The sequence below is a fragment of the Meles meles genome, chromosome 19 (genome assembly GCF_922984935.1).
Source record: "Meles meles chromosome 19, mMelMel3.1 paternal haplotype, whole genome shotgun sequence".
In the NCBI taxonomy this organism is placed as follows: Eukaryota; Metazoa; Chordata; class Mammalia; order Carnivora; family Mustelidae; genus Meles; species Meles meles.
Genome location: NC_060084.1, coordinates 29,753,947 through 29,778,396, shown reverse-complemented (window position 1 = coordinate 29,778,396; position 24,450 = coordinate 29,753,947). Strand labels below are relative to the sequence as shown.

At 36.9% G+C, this 24,450-nt stretch overlaps 1 protein-coding gene across 3 annotated transcripts in view; it reads right to left on the bottom strand.

Annotated features, from left to right (window-relative positions):
- RPGRIP1L (RPGRIP1 like) overlaps nt 1-24,450 on the bottom strand; it is a 97,241-nt gene that overhangs the window by 17,307 nt on the left and 55,484 nt on the right. For 2 of the 3 annotated variants that reach the window (XM_045989138.1, XM_045989136.1), the window contains 6 exons: nt 23,590-23,780; nt 23,371-23,454; nt 18,942-19,043; nt 18,137-18,287; nt 16,848-16,921; nt 1,180-1,363 (listed from right to left, as the gene is read on the bottom strand). In XM_045989138.1, coding sequence (XP_045845094.1) covers nt 1,180-1,363; nt 16,848-16,921; nt 18,137-18,287; nt 18,942-19,043; nt 23,371-23,454; nt 23,590-23,780 — 786 coding nt within the window. The remainder of the gene's footprint in view (nt 1-1,179; nt 1,364-16,847; nt 16,922-18,136; nt 18,288-18,941; nt 19,044-23,370; nt 23,455-23,589; nt 23,781-24,450) is intronic. The other variant, XM_045989137.1, reaches the window with a different exon arrangement.

The following is a 24,450-nucleotide window of genomic DNA, read 5'->3' as shown; positions in this document are numbered from 1 at the left end:
TGAGAGAGCCCCTTATTCAATAGATAAGAAAACAGGATACCGTGAAATTTAAACATCTTGCCCAAGTTCATATAACTAATAAGAACTGTGGATACAGGGAAGACTAGAACAGATTTCTAGATACTCATAATTATTGTCTCAAGCTATGACTATGCTTCCAAAAATAGCAGGTGTGTGCACATGTACGCACACACACGGCACACACACAAGAAACCACGAGCATTTGTAATCTTACGCATGATCAATCAGTAGCATGATATATATACAATCATTAGCATGATTACATATATTGATTAAAATACAATTATAAAACTGGTGAGAAAAAAATATTAGTGTTCAACTAGCATAAAATGGCCTGTTTTGCTAAAGATAATGCAATACTCCATCTTTATGGTTTGTTTTAATATATGGCTTTAGAACTTAGTAAGCCCTAAGGCTTTTAACACAGGGTCATGTCAGCTGATATGATTATTTTTACTCCTCTTTAATTATACACTGATATATACTATTATTTAAAACATCTTAAAGTTGGCTGATCGAAGAATTTACAGGGTACCAGTTGGGTCTGACTTAGATGTCAACTAGCCGATAGATAAAGCCCTCAAAGAGAAAACCTGCCTGCAGCTATCAGTGCATGTGTGGGCTAAATCATGAAAAGGTATTCTAAGAATGTATTTCACTCAACTAAAATGCTGAACATATAGACACTAGGAGAGAGATATATGTATATTGTAAAAACATCCATGTGATGACATTGACCAGACAGGTAGAAAATACTAGGTCACTGAATGGTTTGAATCATATGATTAAAAAGCTAGTAGTACTTTTTTTTCCCTGTGAAATATTAGACTTTTTGATTCAGTTCAGTCGTAGACCCAGGTGACATTTTTCTATTGATGCTATATTATAGCAGGAACGTCTACGGACATTGTTTTTCTACTGTTTTTGTTTTCTCTTTAATATTACTTCAAAGTTAATTTGAAGAGTTAATTGCAATTCAAATTTGAAATTTAATCCTTATGGTACAGGTTCGACTTTATTTTATTTATTAATCCATTCTGATGAGACTTTCATGACTTTACGTGAACATTAGAGAATTACACTTTCTCCTTGTTCCTGCAGCTACCTTCACAGATAAGACAAAAATGAAAGTCTGAATTATAAAGGAACCATACATACCATTGCTATAATTATAGTAGACCCACTGCCCACTCTTGGGTTTTGGAAGGGACACAGGTGTCTCTTCAGCAGGAAGACTGTAGAATCTGCATTCCACGAACAGCCGTTGGATAGTGTCATCTGCAGTTACTCGAGAATCATTAAGGCTTAGAGCTATGATCTCAATCTGAATTTTTTCTGATAGCTGTTTAAAGAGCAAAAACAAGAAAACCAACAAAGAAACATAAAACAAATGAGCAAAACCCCCTTTACTTTTTCACTATCAATTTTAAATAAAACATGAAGGCCAATGGGTTTCTTTTTTGGAACGCATTGTACACTACTGTATAGTTACACATGATAGATTATTCACGACAGAGAGAGAGAGAATGAGATTCTAATGCCCCAGGGTTTGAAGTTAACAGTGTCATGGCAATAGTCTCCTGATTTACATTTGAGGCTATAAATACCCCACTAGTAGTCTATCAGGGGGAAGATTATGAGATCTTCATCTCCGATTGCTCTCAGAATGACAAGTATCAGTTGGCCTTATTTCAAACTATGTAATGAAGTACATGTTTATCACTGCTTTTATTTAATCTATAGTACCTGAGAAAGTTTCGGTTATGCAGAGATCAAAGCCTGTTGAATACTTTATAGCTATTATGCTAATAAATGTCGCTATATGAATCCATATTAAGGAGAGCAGAAACTATAGTTCATCCTCTTATATATTCTGCCACAACATATTTCATTCAGTAAGAAATGTTTTCAAACAAAAGAAACAAAATTGTTATCTATTTTACTACATATTGCCTTGTAATTACAGAATTAACAGCTAAAAATATATCCATTTTACTGTGTAATTTTCATTTCAATCCTTAATAGATTTTTGGTGTCACAGACATTACTAAACGAGCCATACATGTTCCCTTCAGTAACGATTTAAAACAAACTATAGACTATGACTAAAAAATTAGATCACACCAAGATAACCCCTCACTTAAATATTTGTTTCTTACAATTTTAAATTTGTGCTTCATTCCCTTTTACTAAATCCCTCTTTACTAAATTCAGAAGCATGCTACTGTAGATTATATAACTTCAAATAATAATTAGAAAATCCTGAAACTGAGACCTGTCTATATGACCAAATTTTAGGAACCCACTGTCAAACATAAATCAGTGTGCAAATTCATCACAGTGATTACTTAGATATTTCAAAGTACATAATGTAATTAATCAAACTGAAAAGCATAACTATCCTATTGTAACAATATCCCCATAAAGAACAATTTCTATTACTGTCAAACCCCCTCAATATTTGATGAAGTAATTTTACCCCATTCTTTCAAAAGACATTTTCTTTTATTATGTATTCTAAGACACTTTAACTAAAAACCCAAATCTGAATATTTCAATAAGGTTATTTTATTATTCAGTAGATTCATGGAAATTTTACTAGGATGACAGAGAAAATTCCACACCATTCTGTCTCCACTAATACAGGTACAAGGCTGCAGCTGGCAATATTACTAGGATTAGCATAGTATGATGAAATATTTAAAGGAAAATTTTTTCTAAAACCTAATAAATCAAATGACTGCCAAATGTCATTAAAGTGATGGTCTTTGACTTGAATATGCTTTTCATATTCAAATTTGAAAAGAAAGAGATGAAAGCCTGGAAAGGTTACTCGGTTTCAACTAATAACCTCAAGCCCTCTCCGTTCACGTGCATAAAAAATGAAGTTGGCTCCATTGTCTAACCTCACTTCAGAAAAGCCCTTTTCTGCTTGCCGAAGAGTAACGTGGTAAAGAAAATATTTTAAGTGATATTATTTTTTCCTTAAAATGTATGGTTGTTGTCAAAACACCACACATGAACACCCATTTTACAATTCTGCTTCAAATGCAGCACGATGCATAATTAAGCCTTTTACATGACTTGTAATTTGAAAAAACTCAGAATTGTTATAACAATAATTTCTTATAAAACCTCTTGTTCATTTCTGCACAGAAGAATTAAAGGAAATTAGCCATAAAAAGGCAAAAGAGGCATATACATTTTATTTCTACAATGTGAAAAGAAGAATTTAAAGTTGTTTATCGTGGAACTCAATGAAGAGGCGAATGAACTTTTAAACAGCAGAGGAATCAAATTTATTTAACTGGTAGGTTATTTTATTAATAATATATTAAGTATATAGTTCCCATATGAAAACTTGCATTTTTCTAAGAATGTATTTAGGTTGTTAAATAAGACTATATATAAAAATCTAATTCTAAATGAAAGTAGATTACAGGCAAAGAAACAAACCAAAACTTCCAATACCAAACAAACCAAAAGAAAACCTACCGTATTATACAAATAAATAAAAGAGCTTTAACATTCCTCACATGACATCATCTCCTTTCTGGTCCGGTCTTTTGTTACTGTTTTCCACCCCACCCCTATCTTGCCCCAACCTCATTACCTCTATCCTATGTCCTTCTAAATTCTCTAATATTCCGGAAAGAAGTTATCATTTCTTTGTTCTTTTTACGCTACATAAACCAACTTAAAATACATCAAAAAGGGACAAGTTCCAAATTATCCAAATTGTATGTATTTAGGGAAGCATGCTCTGAATAAAGAATTTTCCAAACATGATATATTTTGGCTATTGGGCTAGCCAACTAGCCAATTTATTTTTGAACATCGGAACAATTCTGGTGTGTTCTTGCCTCTGTGCATCGAAAGTTCAACTAGATTACATATTAAAATTTTGAAGATTAGGAAGCATTTCCAACTGTATAACTGACAACTCCAACTTAGTGTCAGAAATGAACTCAAATTCTCTCCTCTCCCCCAAACTCCATTCATCCTCTGCAGCTTCCTATCTCAGGTGACACAGCCATCCTCCTGGTCATAGACAACCAGGAGACTGTGGGGCCACTTCTGCCATCCCCAGTTTTCGTACCCACCACATCCTACAGATGACCCATTCCTGTTCATTTTCCTTCTTAAATACCTCAATGAGTCGTCAAATTATTGAAAGCTTATGATATTTCAACACCATATCAGCTACTGGGGAGATAAAGACAAAACCACATGTGGTTTCTTCCTGCGAAGTGGATCTACTTTCAGGGCTGGAAAAGAGGCAAGGCACTCTTGCCCTAATCCCTTGTCTACAGCGGCAACTATTCTTCTTGCGGCTAAATTCTCGCTCTAAAAACAAATCAGGTATCACCTTTCTGCTTGAAAGCAGATTAACCTTCACTCCAGTCATTTTCCTGGACCAGGGGTGTGCTGTTTATACAGCTCAGGTTTTGTGTCGAAAATCTTCTCTATCCGACAAAATTCTGCTTATTTTAGGCCCTGGGCCATACCTCCTGTCCTTTTATGATGGCATCACAAATCTTCCAGAGCAAGCTGGTTCCCCCACTGGACCCTCACTGCACTGTTCAGTCACATTATACTGCCTGGATTTCTTTACCCACCTGCCTCTCTCTGGAGACTGTGAGCTCCTAGAGACCAGAGCTGTATCTTTATTACTCTTCTGCTGTTCAACATCCTATCTGGCACATAGTAGGCCCTCAATAGTCAGTTAAAGATACAGAGTCAAGGGAGATTGAACATCTTTTATATATTCAGATTATCTTTTGTATGTTGCCAGAAATAGGTGAAGCGGCAATTATTGGTGTTTTCTCTTTTAACAAATATTTACTGTGTCTCCCCTGTTTGGGTAAGCCGGTGATGAATAACTGTTGAAGAATATTCAGAAATCTTGCTGTTCTAGATTTTAGTTAAATAAGAGTATTTGAAAGACAGGTCAATATTGTAGAATTGAGATGACAGGTTACTATTATTTCAACTTTTTTGTATGTTTGAAATTTTTCATAATAAAGCAAGGAAAAAAGTTCCTTTAGGAGCCTGGGAAGGGATAACGATATTCGGATGCATAGTAATGTCTCTTCAGAATCACTAGAACATGACGGGGCTCTTCGGCAGGACATTAACAGCCTTCACATATAGCAAGTTTGCCATACAGTCTAGGCTTTAGGCTTTTCCTGTTTCCTTTTTTTTTGTAGAGAGAGCTCCTATGCAGGGTGTGGGGCCCCAGGTGGGGTAAGGGCAGAGGTAAAGGGAGAAAGAAAATCTCCTCACACTCCATACTGAGCGTGGAGGCCACCTCAGGCCTCCATTCCATGACCCTGAGATCATGACCTGAGCTGAAATCGAGAATCTGACACTTAACGGACTGAGCCACCCAGGCATCCCTCCTGTTTTCTATATGTATGAGCGTTTGTTACTAAGTATGATATTACTTTTTTGGTCTCCGTCACCAATTGCCCTTTTAACTTCCCTAGTTAGAAAAGATGTTGATGTCAGCCTATAAAAAGAGCATTTAAAAATTCTGACTGTGGTGACAGAAGTATAGAAGTCACTCAAATATGAATTGCAAAAGCAACTTATTTTTAGTTGTCTGTATAGATGGACACTACATATTATGTGACTGAATGATCTAGAAATGTGATGACAGCTAGTATTACTCCCAGAGAAAAAAAGTTACAGCTCTCATGATTTTGGCTCAATTCCACTATTGCTTCGTGATTGATGTTCATTCATTTTTTAGGCCATATTTTTCTATAGCATTTACTTAAGCTTTTATTGGTATGTTTAAATTTTTTGTTTTACTTAGAGGATCATGCTGAATTCTTCCGACATCAGAGCAGCTACACTGGAGTTGAACTGTTAGCTTCCTAAAAATTAATTATACTTGACAGCCCTTAAACATAGTATTCCTTAACTGAGAATGGCCTATGAGAAAGGTTTTGCAACTTGTATCAGTTAGATTTAACTCTAACTCGGTTGAGATTACACGTCAGTTTTATTTCTTTCTAAATCTCTACAGTGAATAAGCATTTCTGTAAAATTATAAAGTATAGAAAGTAATTTGGCATACTCAGGGACTCAACATCTTAAACAGAGGTTACCATTTTGCTGTATCTGATTCAAACTTTTTTGCTGTTACTGAAGAAATAAAATATTTCAGATGCAGCTAAAGCCCCCACCTCCTATTTCCTTTCTCTCCTTCCCTCAGAGGAAACCAGCATCCTGAAAGTGATGTGTATCACTCCCAAACATGCTGGTATGTTTCCTGCAACATATGTATATTTCCATTAACAACAGATAGTACTGCTTTCTGTTTTTACATTTCATATTAGTGATAACCTCCTCTATTAATCATTCTGCAACTTGTGTTTTACTCAATACTATATTTAGAAATTTGTGTTTATAATTTAAATTGAATTCAATCATACTTTATACAGAATTCCATTCATATTGCATACACAATCTATAGTCCATTTATTTCTCTACTGATAAACAACTGAGTTGTTCACAATTTTTTGCTATTAACAGAAAATGTCGCATTGTCTATCCCTTTATGTTTTCCTGCGTATGTGAGTGATTCTCTTAGGGGAATTGCTAAGTGAGAGATAGGAGAAATTCAAATTACTCCTCAAACGGTTACATGAATTTACATGAGTATTATATTTATCACCATAAAAATGTGGTGTGTGTGTGTATGTGTGTAAATAAATAGAAACAAAGCCAACCTCTTAGGAGCCATGGTAGGTAGCACTTGGCACTTATAGTGAAATGACAGATACAAAATGGAAGTAGAAGGTGATGATCTACAACAGCTCTTTAGGAGAAATAAAAGTAAAAAGAAACTCACACTGTTGAGATAACAATATTTTTAATAAACAAAACCAAAAACCCTAGCTTTCATCTGTGGCAGTAACCTATCTTTTCTCATTGGTTCTGTGAAAGACCTATATTGAACAATTATTATAAATATTGAAAACTTCAGTGGTGGAGAAAAAAAATGGTGCTAGGGTTTAGAGAACTTATTTTTAGAATATTGTCATGGTCTCCCTTATACACCATGTAAATTGCTGCATCTATAAGGGTCAGGAAATTACAGAAGCTTGTTACCACATGTTCTAAAGCAATGGCAGAATATTTTTTCCTGTCCTAATACACCTGAGGGATATGACACATTTCCATCATTAACTGTGGCTTACTCTGGCAGTTAATGTGAAGGAAGGAGAGAATTTTAAAAATTACCCTCAATTTCAGGTGATTTTGATGCGCCATTCCTTTTCCACCGTCACTGAAAACAGATGTTATAGCACAGTGGTTCTCAGTTTTGGCTGCACATTAGTATCACCAGGGGAGCTTTAAACAAAATTCAGATTTGGCTGAGCCGAATGGAGCCGGGCCCTGGCATTTAAAAATGCTCTCTAGGTGATCCTAGCGTTCAGTCACAGTGAGAAGTGCCGCTTTTCCCTCAAGTTGTTCTCAAACTCTAGCATATGCCAGAATAACCGGAAAGGTTTGATTACAAACACACAGATTGCTGGGACCCAGTCTCTGAGTTTCTGATTCATGAGGTCTGGGGTGGGATCCAAGAATTTGCATCCTCACAAGTTCTCAGGTGATGCTGATGTTGCTGGTCTGGGGACCAAATTTTGAGATTCACTGCACTAAACCAAAAAAGGTTCGACCTACATTTGCTGACCCTTTCTAAAATATTTATTAAAAGGGGACGCATGGGTGGCTTAGTTGGTGAAGCCATTGCCTTCGGCTCAGGTCATGATCCCAGGGTCCTGGGATCGAGTCCCGCATTGGGCTCCTTGCTCAGCAGGGAGCCTGCTTCTCTCCCTGCCTCTGCCTGCCTCTCTGCCTACTTGTGTCTATTCTCTCTCTGACAAATAAATAAATAAAATCTTTAAAAAAAATTTGTTAAAAGCCTTCTAAAGGGATGCCTGGGTGGTTCAGTTAGTTAAGTGTCTGCTTTTGGCTCAGGTCATGATCCCGGGGTCCTGGGATGGAGCCCTTCTGACTCCCTGCTTAGTGGGGAGTCTGCATCTCTCTCTGCTCCTCCCCCTGCTCGTGCCCTCTATCAAATAAATAAATAAATAAACAAGGAAATAAATAAATAAAATCTCTTTAAAAAGTTTCTAAAATATTCATATTAGATCGTTCTTTAGTTATTTAACATCTTATTATAGCATTAGCCTACAAATTATTTACTTTCTAGAAGCAATCTGCATTCATCGTTAAAAATAATGCAACAATATAAATCCTAAAAAGTAAAGTAGAAAAGTTCCTTGTTTCCTCCCAACTCAGGGGTTGGCAATTTTTTGCTCTAAAGGCTCAGATCGCCAATATTTTTTGCATTGCAGGCCATATGGTCTCTGTTACAAATACTTAGCTCTTGTAAAATAAGTGTAGAACATAGACACTATGTATTTACATGTGATGGGTGTGGCTCTGTTCTAATAAAACTTTGTTTACAAAAACAGGTAGAGGGATGCGTTTGACATGGGCCACAGTTTTCTGACCCCTGCCCTGAGCCATGTCTCGGAGATACTGCTAATGGTGTTTGGATTATATACTTTTAGACATTTTCTTTGCTTACATAAACCTAAATGTTGTATCTGTATGCTCATGTATAAGTATGTATGTACATATATACAAATATTTTCCCTTTTTTGCTTCTTTGTAATGGAATTATCGGTGAGGCATAATTTCTTAACCATCAGTTTGGCAAAGGTGTGATGTAGGGAAGCAGAAATTAATATCTATTGTTGCTTTAACCAGAAATGTTTGTATTAGAAAACACTGGTAGAAACCTGAGTCCACCAAAAGGGGTTTAAGTCAATATGGTAGAGCTGTGCAGTAGGAATATTATGGATGTGTTAAAAGAAATGGAGTATATTGCTATTGGAAAGATGTCCCTAGTATATTAGGAAGAGATAATTAAGTTGCAAAACATAAAAAAGAGTTTTGGAAGCAATTACTACCAGGAAGTAATTCAACATTTCTTGTTTTAACCTAAAATATATTTTGAAACTTACTCTATTAGCTTAAGCTTCCATATGTAAAATATTGGGAGGGAATTACTTTACCCACTGATAGGATATCATATTTGATTCTGAAGTGATTTAGTAATTTTTAGTACGTGAATTCTAAAAGTAATGAGTTGCTCTATGCCGTTTCGCCCTTCAAATCTTTAATACATATGTTGCTGAAGATCATTATTGCAATCACCTGGGAATGCCAGCTCATACAGTTCAAGAGGACCTGCTTTCTAGGTGGAATTGTAAGTTAGTCCAATTGAATATGACAATTTTTACAAACCGCTATTAGTAGAGCAGAGGGATGCAAATATGCAAAGCACAGAAGAGTCCACTGCTCTTCCAGCGTGAGCTCCCGTTCTCACCTGTGCGCGCTCCTGAAGAAATCTGTAAATTGATGTTTGTACATTTCATTGCGAAAATGGAAGGCTCCATGGTTTAAGTGATAAAACTAGAAATACTTTGCAAGAAGGATTGTTAATTCTTTTTTTTAATGCCATGGCAGATGCAAATTTTTGGTTTTGATGTCTATTTTAAGGACCTAAAACAAGGCTTTTAATCAATGTATTATACATCAAATTGATACTGTTAACTTCTGATTATTCAAATTAATAAAATATTCATAGAAAAATGTCCAAAGTTTTACATTTCTCAGGCTCCCCCCCTCCCCCCCTTAATTATCATGCCTAGAAGCTTTTCAGTGAAAGCAGCAGTCATCAGGCTGACGAAATCTGACAGGCCAGCAAGGCCCAATTACACTGGTGCTCTGTGGCACTTTGATGTCCTGGAAACGAAGAGAGATAGGGGCAAATTGGGTAGCACATTATGTTAATGACTTGATTTAATCCAGCCACTAAACTTTATGTAGTCTGTTAAAAAAGATGCTAACAGTAATTATGCCACTTTGGAAAGAAAAGGAGGGGACAAGCGTTTCCCTCTGACAAAGCGAAGCTCATAAATGTTGTAAATGAAATGAAACAAAATGAAGTAATCTATGATTAATTATACATCATAGACACGAAGAAAAGAGGAAGAACCAAGTAATATGTCTAAGTCCTGGGAAATCTGTTAGATTCCTTTTAAGGATCAACGTTTCTAAGAGAGAACTAGGAGCTGTGAGATTCTGAATCATGAAAAAAACAAACTGTGTGATCTTAAAGTGCTTACACAGTTAGCAGGTAATTCAGAGTCACAGTGTAACTGGCATAAATGATACTTATCTAGGACACTACTTCTAGTCTCACTTTTGTGACATTATAGGGTAGAGGCAATTAAAAAAAATCTATCAAGTGGGGATAACCACAGAGTAGCATTCTCTAATTACTTTTTAATTAGTCTCTGTGCCTCTAATCTGTTCTTTACATTATTGATAGTATGCTCTTTTAAAATGCGATTCAAGAGTGTAAACTCCCTAAGAGCAAGAGGATTATTTCCCTTCTTCACTGCCTAGAATAAAGCTTGGAACACAGCAAATGCTAAGTATTGGTTTAATTAGTGAGTGATCTTCCCCCTTCCTTAAAAGCCCTCATTGGCTGCCCATAGAACTTCAGGATAGACTTTAACCTACTCAGATGAAACTTCCCTGGTGGTCTAGTGGTTAGGATTCGGCGCTCTCTCTCTCTCTCTCTCTCTAACCTACTCAGATGATACACAGACGCCTTAATGGTCAGGACGTGCCTATCTTTTCAGCATCGTCTCCTGAGCCTCCACAGGTGTGCCATAATGTAGAAAACCACTGAAACCATCTGAAAACCACTGATTTCCAGAAAGAGCTATGCTCCACATTCTCCCTAATTCTTAAGCTATTGTTCCTTTGACATGTAATGATCCCACAATGACCCTTACTAATTCCTAATCATCTTCAACACTTGGCTCAAAGTTCACTGACTTTAGGAAGTCTTTGTTGATGAGGGTCCCTCACATTGTTAGGTAGCTGCTTGAAAGTTCCCAGGGCACCCTGTGCATTCCATTTTCCTCTAACCACTGTGCTAACCACTGTGCACTGTGTTTCCCCTGTAGACTGTACCCTCTCTGAAGCCAAGTACTGCTTTTTTTAATGACACACAGCAGATGCTAATGAACGCAGGACTGTGAAAATTAAAGGACATATTCTATAGGATGTGCTAATTTAGCACATAAGAGCCATTCAGTAATACCTTCCTCCTAATAAAAGCCATGTATCACTGTCCTAAGATTTCAACCTGAAGGAGTTCTTGAGGAAGAGGTAAAGAAAGAAACTAATGAGCCAGAAGGATTTTTAAGCTTAAAAAAGGTTTTATGCTAATAACACCTTGACGAAAGTTAACATCCTCAACAATCAGACAATGGCATCCTGTGCCTCCGGACATGATGCCCTGGAAAGGACATTTTGTAGTATTCCTTTTGTAGTATTTTTTGTAGTATTCCTACCAAAACATATAGCTGAATCTAATATGAGGAAACTTCACATTAATCCAAACTGAAGGATAGTCTACAATATAAATTACCTGGATTCTGAAAAAATGTTAATCTAAAACAACCAACACAAAGAAAGATTGCAACCATCGTTATGGATTACAGAGGCTAATGAGACAGGAAAGTTAAACACAGCATGCAATCTGGATTGGATCCTGGACCAGATTAATCAAATGCTATGAATTATACTACTGGAACAATTGGCAAAATTTTAATAAGAACTGTAGATTAAATAATGGTATTATATTATTATTCTGAAGCATTTAAGAGTAAATGAACATGACTTCTGCAACACTGAAATGATTCATTTTAATTATGTATGCAAGAATGTGTATATATACATATGTAGGTGCACATATACAAATATAGGAGAGATAACAGAAATGATAAACAAATGTAGCAAAATGTTAACAGTCGATGGATGTGGGTGAAGTATATTTAGGAGTTCCTTGTACTACTTTTGTGATTTTTAAAGAAAAATGTTCTGTGACTCATACTGAATGACTATTGAAGTAGCACATAGAAAAACTGGTATAATCACTAGAAAATACTATATTTCATGAATATGATGATCTCTTGAGGTTTGTTCCTATGTTTACAGATTAAACTATTTTATTCTATTTGGTTAATGATTTGAAAATAAATTTAAAAGATTTCATTTATTTGATAGAGAGAGATCACAAGTAGACAGAAAGGCAGGCGGGCGTGGGGGGGAGCAGGCTCCCTACGGAGCAGAGAGCCCGATGCGAGGCTAGATCCCAGGACCCTGAGATCATGAACTGAGCCGAAGGCATTGGCTTAACCCACTGAGCCACCCAGGTGCCCCTCTATTTGGTAATTAATTTAACACAATTAAATATCACCTATTAACATAAAATACTGGTTAGTACCTTCTACTAAAAGTAGAGTTTTTAAAAGCATGTGGGAGGTGATCAAGGGCTACTGAGGCATAAAGCATTGCTTACAGCAGTTGCTTCCTTTAAATGGTATTCACACATTGGAGAACGCATCTTAAACCATTATAATAAATCACATTTGTAATGGTAGTCAAGACTGTAGCAGGCTGTAGCGAAGTAACACAAATTACTTTCCCAGGAATAATAAGAAAAAGACCCAGTTTATTCTAAAGGAAAAATAGATGTGTACATTAGAATTAGTTGGATATTTTAGAGGAGTAGTTCTTTCTTTCACTAAACTTCCTTGTTAAATCGAAGTTCCTTATTCGGTCTTAGTCAAGGGCATTGAACAATTCCACTGAGATGCTAGCAATGCTGCCAATACACACGGTTCCCCTGAATGACGGATTTCTCAGCCTCAGCACTATCGACATTTTGGGCCAGATAGTTCTTTGCTGTGAGTCCTGTGCATTGTAGCGTGTTGAGCAGCAACCTTAACCTTAACCCCTACCTATTACATGCCAATAGCAGTCCCCCTCAGTGTGACAATCCAGAATGCCTTCAGATATTGCCAAATGTCCCCTGGGGGATAAAATACCCCCTCCCCCCAGTTAAAAATTGTTTGGTCAAAGGTGCTATAATTTAGGTAACATTTTCCTACACTTTGGAAAGTTACTTTTGAATGATGAATACAATGTTTAGAAAATAAAATGAACTATTACAATGTCTCCCTGGTATCTACTGGATAAAATCCAAAATGTTTGGCTTTCAGCATTATATCTAAACTCTTCTATCCTCTTATATAAAAAGGCTGCTCGGGGCACCTGGGTGGCTCAGTGGGTTAAAACCTCTGCCTTGGGCTCAGGTCATGATCCCAGGATCCTGGGATCGAGCCCCACAATGGGCTCTCTGCTCAGCAGGTAACCTGCTTCCTCCTCTCTCTCTCTCTGCCTGCCTCTCTGCCTGCCTGTGATCCTGCTGCTCTAGTTAGCGTATTCTTGACTTCTGAAACAATATGCATCCCTGCACATGATTTTCTCTCTGCTGCCATATATCCACATCTTTGAGATGTCACAGGTAAAGCAGAACACTCCTTACTGTGTGACTGGCCATAGCCAAATAGGTCAAGTGTACACAACCGATAAAGATGGATCCAACCTAGAGGCTAGGCATGGTTAATTAGATTTTCTCCTCCGGGGTGGGCATGTTTGCATGGTTATCTTTGGTAATAAAAAAAAGAAAGCAGAGCAAGTCAGCTTAAACTTAGGAAAAATAGACATGAAGCCCACAAGAGGGCAGGTGGGCCAGCTCTGGGCATACCTTCCATAAAGTCTACTAAAGAGTTACTTCAAATTTCTCCGTGGAGCTTGATTTGATCTTAACAACCCTGAGATCATGATCTGAGCTGAAACCAAGAGTTGGATGTTCAATTGACTGAGCTACCCAGGGAACCCTCGATAGTTAATTTTATCTGTCAACTTGACTGGACCACCAGATCTGAACTTCCTTACTTAGTGGGAAGATTACCGACAAGTCACTTTCTCTCTCAAGACTTCAGTTTATTCATTTGAAAAATGAGAAAGCAGGCAAGAAAACAGCTAAGTATTCTTTACCTCAAATATCTATTACATTAATTATTGGTACTGTCACCTGACGTTGTTTTATATTGTAATTTCATAGCCAAATAACTACTTGACTTTTCATGCACACATCTTCCCAATTAATGCAGATGTCCCCAGAGGGCACGACCAGCATACTATATTTATTTCCTTAGGAGAAGTGTTGACAAACTGCAGACACTGAATCCCTGGGAATCACTGTGTTATGACAAGAGGGATGAGTGCTGTTTGTACTTTGACTAGATAAATACATCCCTTACTGCCTGCCTTCTTAAACCCCAGGCCTGATTCAGTATCTCATTTCTCATTCTTATGTTCAACAGGCTAAATCACATAGGTATCCAAAAATCCTGATGAAGGAGGCAAAATGTTGCATAAGAACTATTGATAAGTGAGAAGAAATGTCTGATTCAAACATGCAGTCTTACTACTCTTGCTGTAATGAACGGAGGGCTCTTAATAAAATAATGTGATAGTTAAACCTTTTTAAAGATTGATTGACTGATTTGAAAGACACACAGAGAGAGAGAGAGAGAGTGTGTGTGTGCTGCGTGTGAGCAGGGGTAGGGGCAGAGAGAGAGGGAAAGGGGAAGCAGACTTCCGGCTGAGCATGGAGCCCAACGTGGAGCTTGATTTGATCTTAACAACCCTGAGATCATGATCTGAGCTGAAACCAAGAGTTGGATGTTCAATTGACTGAGCTACCCAGGGAACCCTCGATAGTTAATTTTATCTGTCAACTTGACTGGACCACCAGATTTTCAGAACTTTGATCAAACATTATTCCAGGTGTGTCCATCTGGCTGCTTCTGGATAAGATTAATATTTGAAGGGGTAGACTGAGGAAAGCAGACTGCCCTCCCTAAGGTGGATGGGGCCTCCTCCAATCAGTTGGAAGACTGAATAGAACAAAAGTGGTGAGAAATCCTCTCGCCTGATGGCCTTCAGAAGCAACACTGGTCTTTTCCTGACTCTGAACTCGGGCTGAAACACTGGCTCCTCTTAGGTCTCCAGTCTGCCTGCTTTCTAGCTCGAACTTACGACACTGGCACTCCTAGTTTTTTGTTTTTTTTTTTTAAGATTTTATTTATTTTTTTTGTCAGAGAGAGAGAGCGAGCGAGAGAGCACAGGCAGGCAGAGTGGCAGCAGAGGCAGAGGGAGAAGCAGGCTCCCTGCTGAGCAAGGAGCCCGATGTGGGACTTGATCCCAGGACGCCGGGATCGTGGCCTGAGCCGAAGGCAGCCACTTAACCAACTGAGCCACCCAGGTGTCCCTGCACTCCTAGTTTTAAGGTCTTCAGACTCAGATTGGAACTACACCATTGACTTTCCTGGGTCTCCAGCTTGCTGAATACAGATCCTGGGAATTCTCAGTCTCCATAACCACGTGACTCAATTCCTTATAATAAATCTCTTTATATGTACATATTTATACGTATATATCCTATTTGTTCTGTTTCCCTGAAAAACCCGAATACAAATGGCTATGGAGCTAAATCCCACACGAGGGACTCATTTTCCCTTTGAGTCCCATTATCAAAAGTTTCTAATAGAGACAGAGAATTTCTATTCATTAGTTTGATAAATAATTTAACAATTTCAGGTTTGATAAAGCAAAAAAGCTAAACTGAACTAAATGCTATAATTAGAAGTCTTCAGGCAACCATATTCAAGATTCCTCCCTTGATTTACGGATTTTGAACACTAAAGATTCCATATATCAGGATGCCATGGGTCAGGTGATATTATAATTAATAATGATAAAATTTTGGACAGATGAACTGTTCTGCTTGTACTTATCATTCTTTTGTTTGTATTTGGGTTTGTTCTGCAGAGAGGTTAAGCTAAGAATTTTAAGAGTTGAAAAAAGTATTCCAATTTTTATCCATAAAACAGAAATTCTGAAAAAGGAATACAATTAATCATTTCAGGAAAATTAATGTAGATGAATAGAAAAAGCTAGGCCCTTTTTACTTCACTTAGATTTACTTTAGAAAAACTACCCCCCTTAATATAAAAAAAATGCTCTGTTAAGTAGTATACTTCCCATATAAAGTATAATTTTCTTTTCAAAACTTCCATTTACATACTGCTTTTCAGCAATGTGCTGCAAAACAAGCATACCTATACAAGATTAATTACCTTCTATGAAGGTTTACTTTTTTGGTGGAAATGAAATAACTTTAATAGTTTATCAGTGGACATATTTTAGTGTATGAATGAATTCACATTTGAAAGTATTAATGTTTTAAATGCAATATCCCATTTTGAATTCTTAAAGCTCAGATTACATTCTTTCTTAAAAAAGATTTAATTTATTTATTTGAGAGGGAGAAAGAGCAGGAGCAGAGGGAGGAGCAGAGGGACAAGCAGACTCCCTGCTGAGTGGGAAGTCCGACGAGGGGCTAGCTCCCAGTACCCTAAGACCATGACCTGAGCCAAAGTCAGATGCTTAACCTACTAAGCCACCTAGGCACCCCTCAGACTGGATTTAACACATCTTTGTACAATCATTCTGAAAAGGAGTCAGGGAAGTTAACTGATTTTAGCAAGTAACTGTTAATGCTGCTGCTGATAGGTATTCTTAACATGTAAGCAAAAATAATACAAGTTATGACCCATTACACAATGAAACTACATATAAATTTTCTTTTTGTACTAGATGATTACATGGGTAAGAGTGTGAGGATACATAAAATTTTCCCAGAAATATTTTTGCCTTCAGATTTTCATAGATGAAGATGGATACACTATGAATGAAAAGCAGCTTTATTTTGCAATATTTCTAGCGGGCATCAAGCTACTGACCTGTTTGATATTCTTGGAGACAGGACCTGGAATAATACACTCGTCGCTGTCAGATGCAGATCTCGCTTCCTCATCTGTTAAAAAACAAGATTTCAGTGGCTCAAGTCTGTTAAACCAATTATATTTATACCTTGAGAAATGGAACAATTTGTTATAAGCATTTGTTATAAGGATAACCTTAAAAGGACAATATGATAATCATGTCTAGACCTTTCTTAGCAGCAAAGATATTTACTTTTACATTATAATTTAGAAAAGATAAAAAAATGACTGAAAATTCCAAGTTTAGTTTTAGTAGAAACAAAGATAATAAAAATATAGCTTGCTCTGAAATTCAAAAATTGTCTTTTTAAAGAGGAGGACAGGGTAATAGGTATTTTCTAACAGCCTAATCAATTATACAGTGCAAATCAAGTTATTCTTACTATTTAGAAACATTTAAAAAATTCTGTAGTTCTATTGTGGCAAAATTGCCATGTGATAAACTGCACATATTTAAAGAGCAAAATTTGATATTTTGACATATTTATAATTCTGTGAAATCATCACCACAATTAAGACTGTGAACCCATCCATTACCCCACAAATTTCCTTATGCCCCCTGTAATCTACTCTTTCTCTATATCTCCCTGTTCCCATTTACCTTTCCCTAGGCACTACCTAAATGCTTTGTCGCTATAGTTGCCTCTTTCAGATATTTATATAAGTTACATCTTGTCAAGAGTTGTCTTGTCTGAGTTCTTAGTTTTAATTTTTAAAAAGTTAATTTCTCTAGAATAATCCAGATGATAGTATAAAACCCAAAGAGAACATAAAGCCACTTAAAACATAAACTGGGACCGTGGCAGCAACAAGACCTGAATTCCACTGTGGCGCAGCAGGCTGAGTTAAGAAGGTGTGTGAGAATTCTGCCAGCCCATAGCTGACACTGTACTGTGTCCCATCATTTCAGTCAAGAAACAGGTATCGGGGCGCCTGGGTGGCTCAGCGGGTTAAAGCCTCTGCATTCGGCTCAGGTCATGATCCCAGGGTCCTGGGATCGAGCCCCGCATCGGGCTCTCTGCTTGGCTGGGAGCCTACTTCCTCCTCTCTCTCTCTCTGCCTCTCTGCCTACTTGTAATCTCTGTCTGTCAAAAAAATAAATCTTAAAAAAAAAAAAAAAAGAAACAGGTATCAAAAAGTAGATCCCCTACTATGTGAAGATGTCCTAGGAGGCATGCTCTAACAGATTAAAGAAAGCACAGAATTAAGTAAATAATGATAATTTAAGAACGGAAAAAAAAAATCACCTTCTGGTTCCAATTCCTCAGTTATTTCTGTTTCATCTTCAGAAGTCCAGCTTCGATCTGCTAGCTGACCCTCAGACAGGAAAGACACATCATCATCTTTTCCTTGTTGTATTTTCTCTTTTACCTTAGCTCCACGGCTTTCTTGAGAAACCTGAAGAAACAAGCATCCTGGTAACACTGGTGCTTCGATCACATGTGATACACTTGCTGAAGCACCTGACTCAGAAAGCCTGTACACCCGAGACTTAAATATACGGATAGGCACCATATGTAAGTGATTCATTAGAAAAACTGTCACTAACATTACACAGACAAATGATACTAGGCAGATAAATGAAAATACTATTATAAGCCAAGAATGAAAAATATATTAATATAAAAATGAATTTTACATTATTACTCTAATTCACATATCTATTTATTAGTTGCTAATATCAGCATAATTGCAACACTAGTGATAGTTTTGATCTTTCTGTTCCCAGGAAGTTCTACATAAAAATATGATCGATGTTATGAGTTCTTGATCCATTTTATTTATTTATTTATTAAAAGATTTTATTTATTTATTTGACAGAGATCACAAGTAGGCAGAGAGGCAGGCAGAGAGAGGGAGGGGGAAGCTGGCTCCCTGGGAGCAGAGAGCCCGACATGGGGCTTGATTCCAGGACCCTGAGATTATGATCTGAGCTGAAGGCAAAGGCTTAACCCACTGAGCCACCTAGGCACCCCTCTTGATCCATTTTAGTACAAAGTCTTTTAAGAACGAAATCAAACCTTTCAAAATAATTTTAATACAAATACATACCTCAGGACCATGTGAAAGAGTTGGCATGTCAGTTTCTATTTCTGGCGTATGCTCAACTTTTGATGAAACTTCCTTCACATCTTCAGGAGGAGTAGGTATCTCCTTTTATTGATGTAAAAACATGCATATATGTTATTTTGTATTTACTACTAAATTCCATATATATAAGGGAGTAAATACAATAGTTACCCATATGACCCTAAATTTAGTTAGTGTATTTCAGTAAAATGGCTGATAGTCATCACGGTATTATATACGTAATTAAAGAATTGCAAACATCGTTCATTGAAGCATTGTTTATAATTGCAAAAAAGTGAAAACAATGCAAATATCCAACAGAATAGGATTAAATAAAATTTGGTATATCCAAATACTTGAGTTCTTTGCAACCATGAAAAAAATGATAACGTAGATCTGTACTTATGCACACTGAAGAGAGTACCCAATAAACTATTGAGTAAAAAATGCTACTTACAGAAAAATACATATAGTTATATACTGTTTTGTTAACAAACATGCAAGCAAACAACATGTATGTTCCCTTGGTAATAAGTATGGAAGGAAATTCACTAAAATTCTATTGCTGATACATAAATTTGGGGAAATTTAATTTCATTTTTTTTAAAAGATTTTATTTATTTATTTGAAAGAGAGAGATCACAAGTGGGCAGAGAGACAGGCAGAGAGAGAGAGAGGAGGAAGCAGGCTCCCTGCCAAGCAGAGAGCCCGATGCGGGGCTTGATCCCAGGACCCTGAGGTCATAACCTGAGCCAAAGGCAGAGGCTTAATCCGCTAAGCCACCCAGGTACCCTAATTTCATTTTTAATTTTTTTTGGCTTATTTGTATTTTCTAATATTTCTATGATGATTACACATTACTCATGTAATTAAAAAATTGCATATGTGAGGATATATACTTTTTATGATCAACATTATTTTTTAACTCTATCAAATATCAATTTATAGTCAACTATTTTCCAGGATTCAAAAACTGATGCTTATTTTTAAAATATTAGCTTATCATTTTTGCTACTTTATTTATTTACTGATTTAAGATTTTATTTATTTGTTTGAGAGAGAGATAATGAGAGAGCATGAGAGGGGAGAGGTCAGAAGGAGAAGCAGATTCCCCACCCAGCAGGGAGCTCAATGTGCAGCTTGATCCCAGGACTCCAGATCATGACCTGAGCCAAAGGCAGTTGCTTAACCAACTGAGCCACCCAGGTGCTCCGATTTTTACTACTTTAAAAGTAAATGTGGGGGCGCCTGGGTGGCTCAGTGGATTAAGCCGCTGCCTTCTGCTCAGGTCATGATCTCAGGGTCCTGGGATCGAGCCCCGCATCGGGCTCTCTGCTCCGCAGGGAGCCTGCTTCCTCCTCTCTCTGCCTGCCTCTCTGCCTACTTGTGATCTCTGTCTCTGTCAAATAAATAAAATAAAATCTTAAAAAAAAAGTAAATGGGTCCAATAGAGAAATGAAATGACAAACCAAAAACAAAAGAAATTAATACAAATCAATATTTTCATTACCCAATGATAATATCCATTAGTAACAGATTTCTTTACAATTTTTCACCTTTTTCTTTATAATTATTTTTTTACTTTTTATTTATTTTTTATTTTTTAAACGATTTTATTTATTTATTTGACAGAGAGAGAGATTACAAGTAGGCAGAGAGGCAGGGTTGAGAGAGAGGGGAACAGGCTCCCTACAGAGCAGAGAGCCCAATGCCAGGCTTGATCCCAGGACCCTTAGATCACGACCTGAGACGAAAGCAAAGGCTTAACCCACTGAGCCATCCAGGTGCCCCTATAATTAATTTTTTATTTTAAAGATTTATTTATTTATTTATTTGATGGACAGAGATCATAAGTAGGCAGAGAGGCAGGCAGAAAAAGAGGAGGAAGCAGGCTCCCCCTGAGCAGAGAGCCCGATGCGGGGCTCGATTCCAGGATCCTGGGATCATGACCCGAGCTGAAGGCAGAGGCTTTAACCCACTGAGCCACCCAGGCACCCCTATATTTAATTTTTTAAAAGAATTCTTTCTTTCAAGTTGATTTTAAAGATTTATTTATTTATTTGAGAGGGAGAGAGAGAGTGAGTGATGGGAGGGACAGAGGGAGAGGGAGAGAGAGAATCCCAAACAGACTCCCTGCTAAGTGCGATCCCATGAGATCCTAAGCTGAGCTGAAATCATGAGTCAAGACGTTCAATCAACTGAGCTACCCAGGTGCCACTTTAGGATTCATTTTTAATGCAAATAAAAAAACTTTCTTGGTTACATAGTGGTAATTATATTATAAATACAATGCATCTTGTTACATTTAAAAAACCTTAGTATTACGTCATAAAATTTTCTCCTGATATAAACTTTCAGGTAAACATCATTTTTAATACAATCTAATATTAAAATGAATGAATGTATCATAATTTAATGAACCATTTTACTGGTGTTGGACATTTAGTTACCGTGATGACTAACATTGCAATAAACATCTCCATGTATATCTTTTCTACATTTATGATCATTTATGTAGGAATCCAGTTACTTATGTTCAAATTCCAGATCTAATATATTGCCCTTGAGCAAGTTACTTAAGCTCTATTTCCTGATATATTTCTTTTTATTTAACATTTTTATTTGAGAGAGAGAGAGAGAGAGAGAGCAAGTAGGGGAGGGGTAGAAAGAGAGGGAGAGAATCTCAAGCAGACCCTGCCCTGAGTGCAAACCTCGCATGGGGCTCCATCTCACAACCCATGAGACCATGACCGGAGGCAAAAATCACGAGTTGGATGCTTACTAGAGTGAGCCACCCAGACACCCCTTCCTTTCCTGATCTTTAAATGGGAATAATTCTAGCATGATCATAAGGTTGTTCTTAGGATTAAATCAGTTTGTGGACATAAAGGATCTGGTTCAGGGTCTGATATATAATGAGCACTCAATAAGTGTTTGCTATTAAACACAGCCTTAATAATAATTATTGAATTTATTTATTTAGCACATATATACTAAATGCACTATATATGCCAGGTATTATCTTAAGCTCTGAGAAGAAAAAATACTTTTATTTTTAAAAGATTTTATTTGAGAGAAAGCATGGCAGAGGCAGAGGGAGAGAGGGAGAGAGCACAAGTGGGGTGGAGGGGCAGTGGAAGAGGGGAAACAGCCTCCCCACTGAGCTGGGAGCCCTATGTGGGGCTGAATCCCAGAAATGAGATCATGACCTGAGCTGAAGGCAGACACTTAATGGACTAAGCCATCCAGGCACCCGAGAAAAAATATTTTGATCTGGGTGGTGTTTACACAGGTGTGTACATAGGTAAAAATTCATTGAGCTGGGTACTTAAGTTTTGTGTCCTTTAACTATTTAGGAGTTACACCTCAATTACAAAGAAAGTATTTTTTTTGAAGTCCAAAAGAGATGATGGTGACTTGAGTGGTGACAGTGGAGATGATGTGAATATAGGATATGATTTGAAAGTATAGCTGACAGGTTTTGTGGATAAACTGGAAGCAGGATGTGAAAAAGAGCATGACAACGGGAAGCCTTTAAAAGGTACTGATTATGCAGCTGGATGAATGGTTAGTCATTTATGGAGAATGGGAAACAATGGAAGAAACATTTTGGAAGAGGGTTGAGAAGTCACATTTGGTTTTTGACATGTTAAGTTTAGATTCCTATTATACATCCAGTGCGTATGAAATAAGTAGGGAGAAAAAAAATCTCGAATTTGACAGTGAGATCAAGACTGAAGATTATAAAGATGAGAGTGACCACCTCTAGTTGTTTAAAACTATGAGATTGGCGAAGACCTCTGAATGGAAATATAGAGTGAGATGAGGTGCAGGTCTGCAGTGAAACTGCTGAGGCACCTCTACATTGAGAGATTTGGTCTAGGACAGGGAGAAGAATCACTGGTAAAGCTGGGGAGAAACTGGAAAGGCATGGTATCCCAGACGCCCAGTGAAGAGGGAGCAAGTATTCCACTGTGTCGAATGTTACTGGGGATAAAGACGGGGACTGAGAATTGACTACTGGACATGGCAAAGTCAAAGTCATTGCCTTTGACTCATGGATGAATTTTGATTAGACTGAGTTCAAGAAACGGTGTGAAGAAAGGGAAACAGAATTAAGACTTTCTGAAGAGGTTTCTCCCTGCACTGCTGCTCCCCTGCCGAAAATAGAAGCAGAGGATTAGGGCTGCAGCTGGAGTTACAAATGGAGTCAAAGGAGGGTTTAGATCAAAGAGTAAGAAGAGTTAACGTTTATACACAGTGCCAAATTGTGAAGCTAACATTTAAAGGAAAAAGTATTTTATTCACTGGTTTCCTTTGAAATCAGGTAGAGCATACTACACCTACATAAGTTATTTAAAATATTTGGTATGAGAAGAAAAAATCAGTATTTTCAGTGTTTACTACTTACAGAACTCTGCTGTGGTGTGATATCCACAAAAGACACTTTCTTATCTACAGGTGTTAAACGCTGTCTTGGTTTAGGTGTTGGTGCCTAAGATAAATCAATATATCAAACTGAGTATGACGAACATATACTTAGATAAGACTTCAGCTATTTTTTCTTTCTTTCTTTTTTAAATACTATTTTCTTAAGTTCTATAGGAAATTTAAAGTCAGTGTTACTCACAACAACTAATGGGCTAACAGAGGATGTTGAAGGTACTCTTTGAACAACTTCTGACTCTTCTTTGCGTATAAAATTTCCTAAGTCTTTAGTTGTTATAGATCCACTTGGTGGAAGGTAAGCAAATTTCCATTTCAATATAACATGGATGGTTCCTGCAGGATGCTTGTTATGATCTGTTAACTCAAATATTCCTGTCAAGTTACAAAATAATTTTAATTAATGCTAGAGTGAAGTTTTATTACCATAAGGATGAAAGAACAAAGAGAACTACCCACAGCTTTAAAAATAACTTTAGCTTTTACTCGCACCTCAAATGGCTTAGAGAATAAAGACAAAATAACCTATGATAGGTTCATCTCTGAAGCAGACTGCTTTCAGAAATTAAGGCCTCAGTGATGACAATGCTGATTCCAAGGTGAGAAAATTAACTTATAAATATTTTAATTCACTGAAATTAAATTCAGAGATTATTCAAAATTCTTAGCCTTCCTCTAAGACATCTGGGTTATAGCTAAGTATCAACCTCCTTTTGCCTTAAATATTCTCACAAAAGACTTGTCTCTATAGAAAAATATATTAAAAGTTCACAATTTCAAATAATTTATATATGCAAGGAAGTCTTCATATTACCATGTAATTTTATCAAGATTTTAATTATATTTTACTGGGATTTGTTAAATTACTCCAAATTAAATGGTAGCACAACAAAAAAGTGTCCAGAAAATAAACTGTCCAAAACGGTAATAAAAAGTATCACCTAGCTGTAACTGTAATAAAGAGTCACAAATTTTAGTCATTGCACTAAATTTATTAAAAAGATTTTATTTATTTATTTGAGAGAGAGAGAGAGGGAGAGAGAAC